A 13,523-nucleotide genomic window follows, 5' to 3' on the forward strand; every position below is an offset into this window, starting at 1 on the left:
ATACTGTTCCCCCAAATTCATAGACTGTGCCCAGTTCTGTGACTGCAACTTGAAAATTCATCTCCCAGTGCCTCATCCTATGACCTGAATTTAATGAGATAATTAAAATAAAATAATGTCTTATGGGTGTGCCTTAATACAATATAACCTATTATTTTTAAAAAGAGGTTAGGGGTTGGAGATATCTCAGTTGATAAAATGTTTCACACATATGAAGACCTGCAGATCCTTAGTAACCACATAAATAAATAAATAAATAAATAAATAAATAAATAAATAAATACAAAACTAAACAAACAAAGTGAAAAACAAAACAGAAAAACCTAAGAACAATAAAAACCTGAATGCTGATACCTATAATCCCAGCACTGGGAAGAGGCGGTACAAGTGGGAGATCTCAAAAATTCCCTGATCAGTCAGTGTAGTCAATGAATGAGTACCAGGTTCAGTTAGAGACCTTGGCTCCAAACCTATGGTGGAGCTTCTTGAGTTTGTCCCACAGCTCACTAGCACACTCCTACTCTTGGGAATGCTCTCCTTTTCATAATAAACACTCTGTTTCTGTTTCTAATAGTAAGTAGTAATTAATAATAATAATAATAATAATAAAAGAAGATTGAGAACTGAGAACTGAAGAAGGCACTCAATCGTGAGCTCTAGCTTTTACACACATGCAAGCACGCACGCGAACACACACACACTCCATCTCCCATGAACAAACACGTATACACATATGTAAAAGAAAAGATCAGGGTACATGACACAACAACTGGCATCTTTATCCTGGGTTATAATCTTCAGCATTGTGAGAAATGTGTTCCAGTAGTCTGAAACATCCAGTCCCTAGGAAACTTAGATGTCTAGCTGGAGCAGTAAGTATCCTCTGTTGAAAATAAAGAAGGAATGAGGACATTGCTCCACGCCAGTTCCCTGCCTACACCAAGCCCAGAGGTCAGATGACTTCCTGGGATGAAAGCCAGCTTCCTCTTGCTGTTCCTCCAGTGGCTGGTCAGCAAACGCCTTCTCCTTCCTGTTCTACCCTTCAGTCTTATAACTTCCCTCCTGCGACAGGGCAGATCGATTCTAGAACAAAAACAAAAGTGAGAATGCTAGGGTTGGCACTCTCACTTCCTCTTTGAATGTAGTACTTACAGAGGGGCACCCACTGAGAGAGAAGAGACAGGTACCCCAGGGACTCTGCCCTGCCACCAGTTACAGATCGTCATGCTTTCTCACGGCCTCCACTGGTTGCAGAAAATGCCAGGATGATGCCTTCCTTGCTCCTGGCTGGGACTCTGATCATGGCATTGTTCTTCTCCTGCCTGAGACTGGGAAGCTTGAATCCCTGCATAGAGGTATGTGTATCTGTCTTGATCGCAGAAGATCGCCCCCTTTCCTGCTAGCCTCCGGTGTTTCTCAAAACTGTTTTCAGCTCAGAGCTAACCCCGTGTGTTCTGGTAAGTTTATTTTGCGAAGGAGTTAAACTAATGAAAGACTTCAGAAGCTGTGGCAACAAAAAGCCTCAGTGTTAACTCAGGGCACGAACAGGCAGCCAGGGGTGTCTTGTTCCATTTATGGAGTCTGAGTCATGATTTAGGGGCTTGAAATTAGTAAAAAATAGTTTACAGTCATTGTTCTGTGACCGATCTGAAAGACGTCAAAGAAATTACTGAACATCTCTGAGGCCAGTATTCACACAACGAAAGAATGAGTGTAATCACTAGAAAAATGTAAGTAGGCTGTTAATATCAGGGCTTTCTGTAGGAACTCTGGACACGCAGTTTTTAGTAGTCATTCTTTTCCTTTTCAAATCAGGGAAAGGTAGCTGTCATTTCTGCCTCTTAAGAAGCACCTTTGAGAGGTGAAGTGGTGGCTCAGCAGGTAAGGTCAGTAGCTGCCAATCTGAGGTCAACCCTCAAGCCCCACAAGTTGGAGGAAGAGAATTCCCTCATTTAAGATGTCCTCTGAGTTACAAGTGTCTGCCTTGGCAGGTGTGTGCATGTCTGAGCCCACACACAAATGAATAAATGTAAAAATGTTCTTAAAGTAAAGAATGTCTATAAAAAACATAACAACAGAACAAACAAAACGCCGAAGAGTTTTCGAACTGGGATTTCAGTATTCTACAACTAACTCTAGAAAATAAAGAAATGGGAGGGAAGGAGAAAGGGAAGGAGGAAGGAGAGAGACAGCGACAGAGCAATGTAAAACATCATCTAAGGCAATCACTCCCTTTTTGCTGGATTATGAGGAGTGAGTAATCTGACCCATGACTCATTCGTCTTTTCCTCCTGCACAGACCACACAATTATCTTAGAAGTTCACAATAGAACTGAGCAAACAAGGAAGGAATTCAGGGTGAGGTAGGCTCAGAAGCTCAAAAGAGGTACACTCAGCTAAGATACATGGTGTTCATGTGGGAAAAAAGTACAGTTAACTTAAAGAAGTTACAACTCCAGTGTCTTGCTTTCTGATTCTTCAGTTATGTTGATAGAGATAGAATTTCCAATCAATGCTACACTGAGAAAAAAATCCCCAGCTGCTCTTGATGTCTGGCGTGCTCTGTCAACTCTCAAAGCTTGCCTGTTCCTTCTGTAGGCCAGGTCTCAGTGCCCTTGGCCTTGTCTTCAGGGGTGACTACAGACAAGGCTTCCTAATTTATAGTTCTTTCCATAGCCACACTTAATTTCTTCTTTATTTATTGTTATTGGTTCAGGGGCTTAGATTTACCAAATTACTCCTTTATACACTTACAATAACTCTTTAGAACATCTCACAGGGCCTTGGTACTGCCTAACCTACCTACCCACACCATGTCTCTCCTAGATCAGTGCTCAATATACTAAAATTATGGAATGTCCATATATAGTTTAAAACTTCTGTATGGATCAAATTGAAAAATTAAAAGTAAATGGATGAAATTAGTTTCAGTGATATTTTTATGCAATCAAATATAGTTAGGCAATTATAAAGATATTTTATGTTCAGGTTTTGAGACAGACTATTAGACATTCCGCAATATTTTTGGTTTACTGTACATTTTTATTTATCTTTTCCATGTTTCATAGCTATGTGTGGCTTTATAGCTGCAGTACTGTAATGTAGGGCCTGATTTCAGGATTTATTTTTTCATTTTAAGTTCATCTCTATATAAATGTCTCCTCAGGGTGATTTTTCTTGATTGCCTCATGTAGATTTTTCTGTTTACCCTCTACATATGCTCTTTCATTGATCATATCATTTTGTACTTTTTTCTTTTATTTTTCCACAATTTATCCTCCCCTTTGTGTAGAATCCACAAGAAGGTAGGATTACTGATGGTTTGATCAACATGCCACCAATGACTCTTAGTGGTTCTCAACTTTCTTAATGCTGAGATCATTTGATAGAGTTGATCAGGTTGTGGTGACCCAGAACCACAAAATTATTTTGTTGCTACTTAATAACTATAATTTTGCTACTGTTTTGAACCATGCTGTAACTACCTGATATGCAGGATAACTGACACGAAACTCTTGTAAAAGGATTGCTTGACCCCCCAAATGGGTCACAGTCCACAGAATGGGAACCACTGACCTAGATCATATTAGGTATTCAGTTGTATGTGTTGAATGTCTGAAATTAATGAAAGAATGACTTCTGGAGACCATCTGATACCTTCATATTCAGCCTGTGGCTTCTCCATGACATAAGGCTCTCCTCCTATGCCTGATAGCCAGTTTGTGTGTATTTGTTCCCACTCGTTATTGTTTACTCATGTTCTTTTCTCCTTATGACATACTTTTTTTTCTTTTCCACACATTTTCTTGCTCAGCTTTCCCATTGTGAATCTAAAATCTGTGTCTAGCTTTGCAGCTTTTGTAGGTCGTATTTATTTTGCTTCTCTCTTACCTGGTTCTATGAATTTGGTGCTATCCAGAATTCTGTAGCATGTATTTTTGTATGGCCCACGTCCTTTAGCCGAAAAAAAAAAAGCCTACTATTTGGATTAAGCGGCCCTCTGTCCCATCAGTTACACAATATTTATCATTCATTCATCCAACAAATGTCTCCTGAGCATTGAGAGGTCACCATGCACCTTTCTACACCTTGGAGACAAAATAGCAAACAAAAATCACCAGTGCATCAAACTCGTGGTTCAACTGATCAAATGAAAAGAATTTGTAAAATAAGTATATAGGCAATAGAATTGCCTGGTCATAAAAACCTCTAAAGGAAATAAAAGAGGGTGAAAGAAGAATTTCTGTCTGGAACCTTACTCTCTTAGACACATTGTCTGCAAGGATCCTATGATGAGAAGCCTTGAGATAGATATGTGTGAAGGAGCCTGTATATGTATGCATCCTCTGATTATATTTGTATTGCCCCATCTCTTTTATTTTCTTCTTTAGAGGATTTTTTGAAGATTAGTATCAAATATATAAGATGTAAGTAAATGTTAATGTGCAGGAAGGAATCAATAGTACCCAACGATAATTAACGTTAATATTTATCAACTTAATTAATGTATGCTTTGAGATAAGCTCGGATCTCATAAGCTCTTAGCCCTGTGAGAATATTGCTTTTAAATAAGAAAAAACAAATCTCACTGGGTTTAACAAAGTATTTCCTGGATGAAATCATATGTTTATGACATAACTTGGAATTTTATGGTATAGCGCTCACAATACATGTGTGAAAACAAATAAAATTAAATGGAGACTATGAAAGACAAAACACTCAACGTTGAGTACTATTTTCTACCACTGGAATCCATGAACTCAAAGACTCACACTGATTCCAGTACCAAACTAGGAAGGTCAATGAGCCTATGAATAGAAAGCAATTGTCAAAAATAGGGCAGTAGCTAGGAAATATCTGTACATCTTTATTGGTATTCTCTATATGGCTGTATGTGATGATGATAATTAATTAGAATGATAATAATGTTACATTAAACTATGTACAAACATACATGTGTTTTACATAAAACTAATGAGGTTCACAAGAGATATTATAAAACCAAACCATCACACAAACAAACAGAGCTTTGTCCCACACTCAGTATTCCTTAGTTCTTTTTATAGGGTTAAGGACTCCTGGGCTTCTTAATCTATCCATGGTAGCATAGCTGTTGTACTCTTTCAATTCATGTTTAGGCAGTCAGGTTAGTGAGACTTTATGGGTGGGGCTTTTGACAATATCACAGTAAAGTTCATGACCTTTTGTCTCTTACAGTCTTTCAGCCCCTAGGTCCATAGGTATGGGAGTTGTAAATGTTTTCCTTGGTACTGGGCTCCAGAATTCTGCATTTTGATTGGTTGTGATGTACTGTAATGATTTCTGTATAGAGTGTAGGCAAAATAGTCTTTCCCAAGGAAGAGCTCACCAACTGGTTACCAAACACCAAACAGTCATCCTTCAAAACATATATATGAGTAATATTACACAAACAGAGCAGGTTGTACTTATATGTGTATATTTACACACACTCACACACACACATATACAATTAATAAAAAAAGGCACCATGGATTTGCAAAAGAAAGGGAGTAATGAAAGAACTTGAAGAGAGGCAAAGGAAAGGAGAAATGATGTAATTATAGTTTCAAAAAATAGAAATAAAAAAAGATGAACTTTCTACCAAGTGGCACAAAACATTTGTTATGAAACCAAGGTGTTCAGACTTGAGAGTCATTTAGCACCTGATTCTATTGTTTCTCATTTTATTTTAATTTTGTTGTAGCAGAAGGTTAACACATTGAGAAAGCAGGGGATATTTTTTCTTCTTGATATGTAGAATAAAACATTTTATAAACATAAACTGGTAGATAAAAGACTGGAGATAGATAGATGTTATGTCATATCCCTGGAATGCCAAGACATGTATGGCAGAGGCATGTAGATGAGGAGTCCAATGTTATCTTTGACTGTATAGCTAATTTATGGCCTGTCTGGGCTATATTAGAGCTTGTTTCAAACAAATTATATCATGATGAGTAAATGGATAAGTGGATGGTATGTTGACTGGCATGTATTTGTGAGTTTTATCACCCCATTATTCATCTTTGGAGAGGAGTGGGAACACATACAGTTGGAAAAATAACATTTGTTGTGTGATATTTACAGGTAGTTCCTAATATTACCTACCAATGCATGGATCAGTATCTCAGCAAAATCCCTGATGACATTCCTTCTTCAACCAAGAACATAGATCTGAGCTTCAATCCCCTGAAGATCTTAAGAAGCTATAGCTTCTCCAATTTCTCAGAACTTCAGTGGCTGGATTTATCCAGGTAACAAATGAGCCTTTATGTGCTGCAGAATGTGAAGTAGTTAATTTTGTATCATTGCATTGTTGGCTCAGAAAACTTAGATGGCTCTAATTAAACACCCTTCACTCATCTATTCTGTAGACTTACTACTTGCTGTAAATCCTTGGAGAAGCTATTTGTATTTATCTGGTTTTAGTTTGATGTGCAGCTGGATAAGAATATCTAACAGCAGTTCTAACTTCTACATTATTTTAAACTATTTCATTAGATATTTATGGACCATATCTTCTATGTCGTATATCTAAGCTATAGAAAAAGAATTTATACATATAAAACTCATACTCCTAATTATTAAGCAGGATAAAATCGTCTTTAATAAGTTAATAAGTTAAAATCTTATCCTTGTTATTATTGGACATATAGCACAAATCAAGCAAATGTTAACTGACGTTAACGCTGTGGTTTACAACAGTAAGTAAAGAAGTATGTGAAAATAAAAGCAACACATTGTGTCCCTTAGAAGAGGCTCTGTTGTGTTATGTGTGAGAGAAGATCATGAAAGATTTTAAGACGTGAGTGGGTATGCAATATACCTGAAATATTGAAAGTAGAAAAGAGGGCAGAGAATGAGAAATATTTAACTAAACAATAATCACTGTCCTCTCTGCATCCCAAACATCAAGGTCATAGACTTCTCTAATCAATGATTTTGACCAGGTTAACAATACCACCAGCCTTGGATAGCATCCTGTGGAATGGAGCAAAAATCTAATCTAAGAAAGGTTTGTTACCTCTAGAATAGTTATGCCAGAATTTCACTACTGGGCACATCTTGCTTGGCAGGTTTGTATTATAGTTCATAGGGTTCATAGCTGCAAAAGAGATCTGTAATGATTTTCCTCTCCCATCACCCATCATGGCACCTTTCTGCTGAAAGCTAGCCAGCAGGGATAAAAGCTTCCAGCTCTTCTTCAGCTTTACATCAGTGGATTGTAATGATAAAGGCCATCCTTAAATGTGGAAGTAGATAATGAATCTATTTTCTGGAATATTCATAAAATGACAGAAATGTTTTACATGTTTTTATTCTAAAATTTTTCGATAAAGATAAAGGCTATGGTATTAAAAGTTTTCTGCAGGACAGACCATACTGTCAAACATTAGTAAACTAGAAAAAAAATGTATAATATTGTTTACTTGGGGGTTGAAAGAACATTCCAAAAGTAGAGGGCAACAGCTTTGTTGGGAGAAGCACAATGGAGCCCGTTCTTCTCCAACATTGACAACTGTATGCCCTCATGCATGTAACTTTTCCTGAGTCTCAGTCGTCACTCTTATTAAATGAAAATGAAAAACCTTACTCCATGGTGAAAAGTTACTAAAGGGAAGATTATTAAAGTTATTTAGTGAATTTTATGAGTTTAAAAACATTCTATCATAATCACTTTATTAAAATGTATATTTTAGTTATCCCAGGGAGATTGGAAGAGAATTGAGAAAGGCAGGCAGTTAAAAAATAAACAAAATATCTCTTTTTAATAAAGAGGAGATAGCCTTTCATCGTGTATAATTGAGCATTGATCTACAATATATTGTAAGAACATTTCTTAAAGGCTTTGAATGTGTGCTCAGGGAAAAGGCAAATTCCTCTTCCTTTAGCTTACAGGATATTTTGCATTACAGCAGAGCAGACAAGCTACACCCGTGCCTTTCCCCAGGGATATTAATGGGTAGGAACTAGACTAGGCTCCTAAAATTAATTTGTTCTAGACCAGGTTGCCACCACTTCTTTCTAGAACTATGCATTCTTCTTCCTGGGGCTAAGAAAACCGGGTTTTGAAAAATCTGGGAGACTTATCTAAAACAGTGTTGCTTACCTTATCTGACAAGAGTCAATCTTACATCTCTTGCTTCCAAGCTCAAAGTTTTTTTACTTTATCACTCCATTTCTCTGAAGTTATGAAGTTATGAGATAGAAACAGAGATATACCCTCTTTTTTGCTGTATATGGCTATATATATTACATATACACTCATATTATATATATGCATATATACACGATTTAGACATTATATATATGTATACGATTATGAGCAATAAAATCATAACTGAAAGCAGGAAGTTGAGAAAGAATCATACTTTATTGCCTCATTAAAATTGAGATGACGGAAGCTCACAGAAAATAATGGGTTCCCAAGATCACGCAAGGAGAGAGGAGAGTAAAGATACCTAACACTGGCTACATAGCTTCCTCTTGCAATATTCTTTTTAACACACCCCCACCATTTGTCAAATTCCCAATAAATAACTAAATCACAGACAAAAAAAAAAGATTTTACTACCTATGGATGTTCCAAAGAAAATAGGAAAAGTGAGGGAAGGTAATTGGGTTAGATTTGGAAATGACATATTTTCTAAATGTATCTAGCATGCATCTGTGATGAAGTCTGTCATGCATAACTGTTTGTTGGCTGCATATGAGTTCTGTTGCTATATTCTTTCTACAAATGGTTTATGTAATACAGCTTACATTTATCTTGGGATAAAATGTAGAGTATTTCGTCGAGCTTGTGAATCTCTACTTGCAACCCATTCATGCCACACCGTTTTATTAGTCCTCCACAGTTTCCGTGTTGCTGTGCAGCCACAGGGACTGTGCTGTGTCTCCTCCATGCGGCGTGCCTGCTGTCTACTACAGCTTCTGGATTGCTGTTTACGTCACCTATTCTTCACATTCGCTCATATTTATCATTGAAATTCCCATTTATTTATTCTCACTGTAGTCTGCTTTCATCTTCTGAGAAAGGGTCAGTTCTTTGGACGTGAACACTCACAGTGCAGTTTCTTCTTTTTCCATAAAACTTACTCATGTCACCAATTATTAACATTTACCTGTGATAATGACAGATTTAATATACCAAGCCTTCATATATGAGTTAAGTTTTATAAACATTAATGCCTTTCTTGACACTTGACACCTATGTGTCATTATTTATGCCTTTGAAATTGACTTTCACCAGTCATTTATCATGACTAACAAATAATGACCACCCATATTGCCTACACCCATTAGATGTAAAATTACATCCATGTGTGGAATGCCTAAATTAATCTAAGGCTACAACATATCCTATTCAACAGTCTTTATGTGCCCTAGTTATTGGTCTTGAATTGATTTTCTTCTGATGAATTTGCTACCCTGCATGGTATGATCATTTATCATCACTGTAGCAAGTGTGAAAATGACAAATCTGCATAGTTCTTCTGCTGTTCACATCACTGTCACTTGCTTTGTTATATATAATTCTTTGTTCACAATAAAATGGTATAGCATATCTGTTTGTATTATGGTGTTGCAGGAACTGTTATGTTCTTAGAAAAATTTTAAAAACAAGAATACATAATTGGTATCTCTTTTCCCCATAGGTGTGAAATTGAGACAGTTGAAGACAAGGCATGGCATGGCTTACACCAGCTCTCAACCTTGATACTGACAGGAAACCCTATCCAGAGTTTGTCTCCAGGAAGTTTTTCTGGACTAACAAGTTTAGAGAATCTGGTGGCTGTGGAGACAAAATTGGCCTCTCTAGAGAGCTTCCCTATTGGACAGCTTATAACCTTAAAAAAACTCAATGTGGCTCATAATCTTATACATTCCTCTAAGTTACCTGACTATTTTTCTAATCTGACAAATCTAGAACATGTTGATCTTTCTTATAACAATATTCAAACTATTTCTGTCAAAGACTTACAGTTTCTACGTGAAAATCCCCAAGTCAATCTCTCTTTAGACTTGTCTTTGAACCCAATTGACTTCATTCAACCCCAAGCCTTTCAGGGAATTAGGCTTCATGAACTGACTCTAAGAAGTAATTTTAATAGCTCAAATGCAATGAAAATGTGCCTTCAAAACCTGGCTGGTTTACACGTCCATCGGTTGATCTTGGGAGAATTTAAAAATGAAAGGAATCTGGAAAGTTTTGACAGCTCTGTCATGGAAGGACTATGTGGTATGACCATTGATGAATTCAGATTAACATATATAAATCAGTTTTCAGATGATATTGTTAACTTCAATTGCTTGGCAAATGTTTCTGCAATGTCTCTGGCAGGTGTATCTGTAAAACACCTAAAAGATATTCCTAACCATTTCAAATGGGAATCCTTATCAGTCTTTAGATGTCAACTTAAACAGTTTCCAACTCTGAGTCTACCCTTTCTTAAAAACTTTACTTTAAACACCAACAAATGGAGTATCAGTTTTACAAAAGTGACTTTGCCAAGTCTCAGATTTCTAGATCTTAGTAGAAATGCCCTGAGCTTTAGCGGTTGCTGTTCTTCTAATGATTTGGGAACAAACAGCCTGCTGTACTTAGACCTCAGCTTCAATGGTGTCATCACTATGAGTGCCAACTTCATGGGTCTAGAAGAGCTGAAATATCTGGATTTTCAGCACTCCACTTTAAAAAAGGTCACAGAATTCTCAGCTTTCTTATCCCTTGAACAACTCCGTTACCTTGACATCTCTTATACTAACATCAAAATTGACTTTGATGGCATATTTCTTGGCTTGACCAGTCTCGAGACCTTAAAAATGGCTGGCAATTCTTTCAAAGACAACACCCTTTCAAATGTCTTTACAAACACAACAAACTTGACATTCCTGGATCTTTCTAAATGCCAATTGGAACAGATATCATTGGGGGTATTTGATACACTCTATAGACTTCAGTTATTAAATATGAGTCACAATAACCTACTTTTTTTGGATCCATCTCATTATACACAGCTGTACTCCCTCAGCACTCTGGATTGCAGTTTCAATCACATAGAGACAGCCATAGGAATACTGCAACATTTTCCAAAGAGTCTAGCCTTCTTCAATCTTACCAATAATTCTGTTGCTTGTATATGTGAACATCAGAACTTTTTGCAGTGGGTCAAGGACAAGAAGCTGATCTTGGTGAATGTTGAACAAATGACATGTGCAACACCTGTAGAAATGAAGGCTTCTCTAGTGTTGGATTTTAGGAATTCCACCTGCTATATGTACAAGATCATCATCAGTGTATCCGTGGTCAGTGTGATTGTGGTATCCACTGTAGTGTTTCTGATATACCATTTCTATTTTCACCTGATGCTTATTGTTGGCTGTAAAAACTACAGGAAAGGAGAAAGCATCTATGATGCCTTTGTGATCTACTCAAGTCAGAATGAGGACTGGGTGAGAAATGAGCTGGTAAAGAATTTAGAAGAAGGAGTGCCCCACTTTCAGCTCTGCCTTCACTACAGAGACTTTATTCCTGGTGTAGCCATTGCTGCCAACATCATCCAGGAAGGCTTCCACAAGAGCCGGAAAGTTATTGTGGTGGTGTCCAGACACTTTATCCAGAGCCGATGGTGTATCTTTGAGTATGAGATTGCTCAGACATGGCAGTTTCTGAGCAGCCGCTCTGGCATCATCTTCATCATCCTTGAGAAGGTGGAGAAGTCCTTGCTGAGGCAGCAGGTTGAGTTGTATCGCCTTCTTAGCAGAAACACCTACTTGGAGTGGGAGGACAGTGCTCTGGGGAGGCACATCTTCTGGAGAAGACTCAAAAAAGCCTTGTTGGATGGAAAAGCCTCGAATCCAGAGGGAGCAGCAGAGGAAGAACAAGAAACAGCTACTTGGACTTGAGGAGACCAAAACTCTGGGTCTAATACCCATTCTGTTTACAATTATTAAATGCTACAGCTCACTTGGGTTCTGCTGTGGAGAGGGATCCCGTGGAGCACAAGGCTGCTAACCTCATGGACCTTACAGGGCAGAAGGAAGTAACACTGTGATGAAACTCCTTACTTTCCAGGTATTAACCAACTCAGGCAAAGAATCATAACCAAGAAAGTTTACTCTTATCAAACTGAAAGAGAAGAAGCTAAGGCCAGTGAGAACAGAAAGGAGTATCATTCTTCCTGGGGCCTTTTGAATATAAGCCATATTATGCACTGTGTTTCAGTTACCTTAGAAGAGTTTTGATAGTATAAACAGAACTGAATGTTGCTTACTTTCCTTTTTTTCTACTGAATGCAATTTAAATGGCACAAACTCTTTTTAAGAAACCCTCATTCCAATTTCATCTTCCATTTTATGTCATTTTCTTTTTTTTATCTAATTCTACAAGAAATATGATTGATACATGCTCACAGATAACCTGTCCAATCCTTAGAATGGTATATTTATTAAATAAAAATTCCTAGTACACTTTTATTTTTATAAATTCAGTCATCATTTTTCATGCCTTGACTATAAACTCATATCATAAATAAGGTTGTAGGAAGTATGCTGTGGATGCCCATATTTAACTACAATTTTTCAAGAAAGTGTGTAAAGTATACTCTGTCACTTTGTCACTGGTTATCATTCTACTAAATTATTATCTACTAAGTTATGGATGTCATAGAGTCAATGTTAAAAATAATTTGGTTGATAGATATATTTTTAATCAGGAGAGAAAAGTGGAGAGGAGTACATGAACAGAAATCCTAACTTGGTCATTTATTCTTGACTTTTCCAGAACCATAGAAATTCACATAGTTGAACGGCAAGACTACATATGTTGGAATTGATGTTCCTTCTCAGCAAGGACACTGTCTAATGGACTTGTAGAGCCTTTCAGGGAAGCAGGAAAGTCTGACATCCTTTCCCTTTATCATTCCCATTGCTGGACATGCTTTGTTAGATGGATGAATGTTGGAGTACACATTTCTGCTTTCACCTTATTCCAGTCAGCATGAACACTGTATATATAATGGCATGAGTACAGTGTGTGTGTGTGTGTGTGTGTGTGTGTGTGTGTGTTTGATGGGGCATTAGTTGAGCCAATTCAGAAAATTATGGAGGTTTCTTGATAAAGGACACCAAAGTAGAACTATTACAAGATCTAACAATAAAAATTTTCAAACAGACAAACAAGTAAGAAAATTGGATTTCCTTGTCTATTTTAGCAATATTCATAATATTCAAATTATGGAAACAACCCAAATGTCCATTGGAAGGTTAATGCATAGAGATAGTATGCTATATACTTGCAGTAGAATGTTATTTGTCCAGTGAAAAGAAGGAATAGTTGCTATTTGTGACCAGATGGATAAAGGTGGAGTTCTTTTATTGTAAGTGAAATATGCCAGGCATGGAAGGAATTGGCATTTCAGGAACTTTTAATGATGTGAGCAAAGATGAAAAGAAATTATATGCAGAACAATAGAAGAGGAAGTCAAAAGAAAGCCTGG

General features: G+C 37.1%; 1 protein-coding gene across 2 annotated transcripts; it reads left to right on the top strand.

Moving 5' to 3' along the window:
- The first annotated feature begins 1,048 nt into the window (after window positions 1-1,048).
- On the top strand, window positions 1,049-13,203 carry Tlr4 (toll like receptor 4). Of its 2 annotated transcripts, XR_003712981.1 has the most exons (4): window positions 1,085-1,355; window positions 6,109-6,275; window positions 9,681-12,100; window positions 12,809-13,203. XR_003712981.1 is itself a non-coding variant. In XM_028779938.1 (3 exons), the coding sequence occupies exons 1-3, from the start codon at window positions 1,266-1,268 to the stop codon at window positions 11,929-11,931; spliced, it is 2,508 nt and encodes an 835-aa protein (XP_028635771.1). In that variant the 5' UTR covers window positions 1,049-1,265; the 3' UTR covers window positions 11,932-12,511. The 2 variants fall into 2 exon arrangements, 1 of the variants encoding a protein (XP_028635771.1); XM_028779938.1 differs by lacking the exon at window positions 12,809-13,203 and having other exon boundaries at window positions 1,049-1,355; window positions 9,681-12,511.
- Window positions 13,204-13,523: the final 320 nt, after the last annotated feature.

This window comes from Grammomys surdaster, unplaced genomic scaffold (assembly GCF_004785775.1).
Source record: "Grammomys surdaster isolate TR1022 unplaced genomic scaffold, NIH_TR_1.0 363, whole genome shotgun sequence".
Classification (NCBI taxonomy): Eukaryota; Metazoa; Chordata; class Mammalia; order Rodentia; family Muridae; genus Grammomys; species Grammomys surdaster.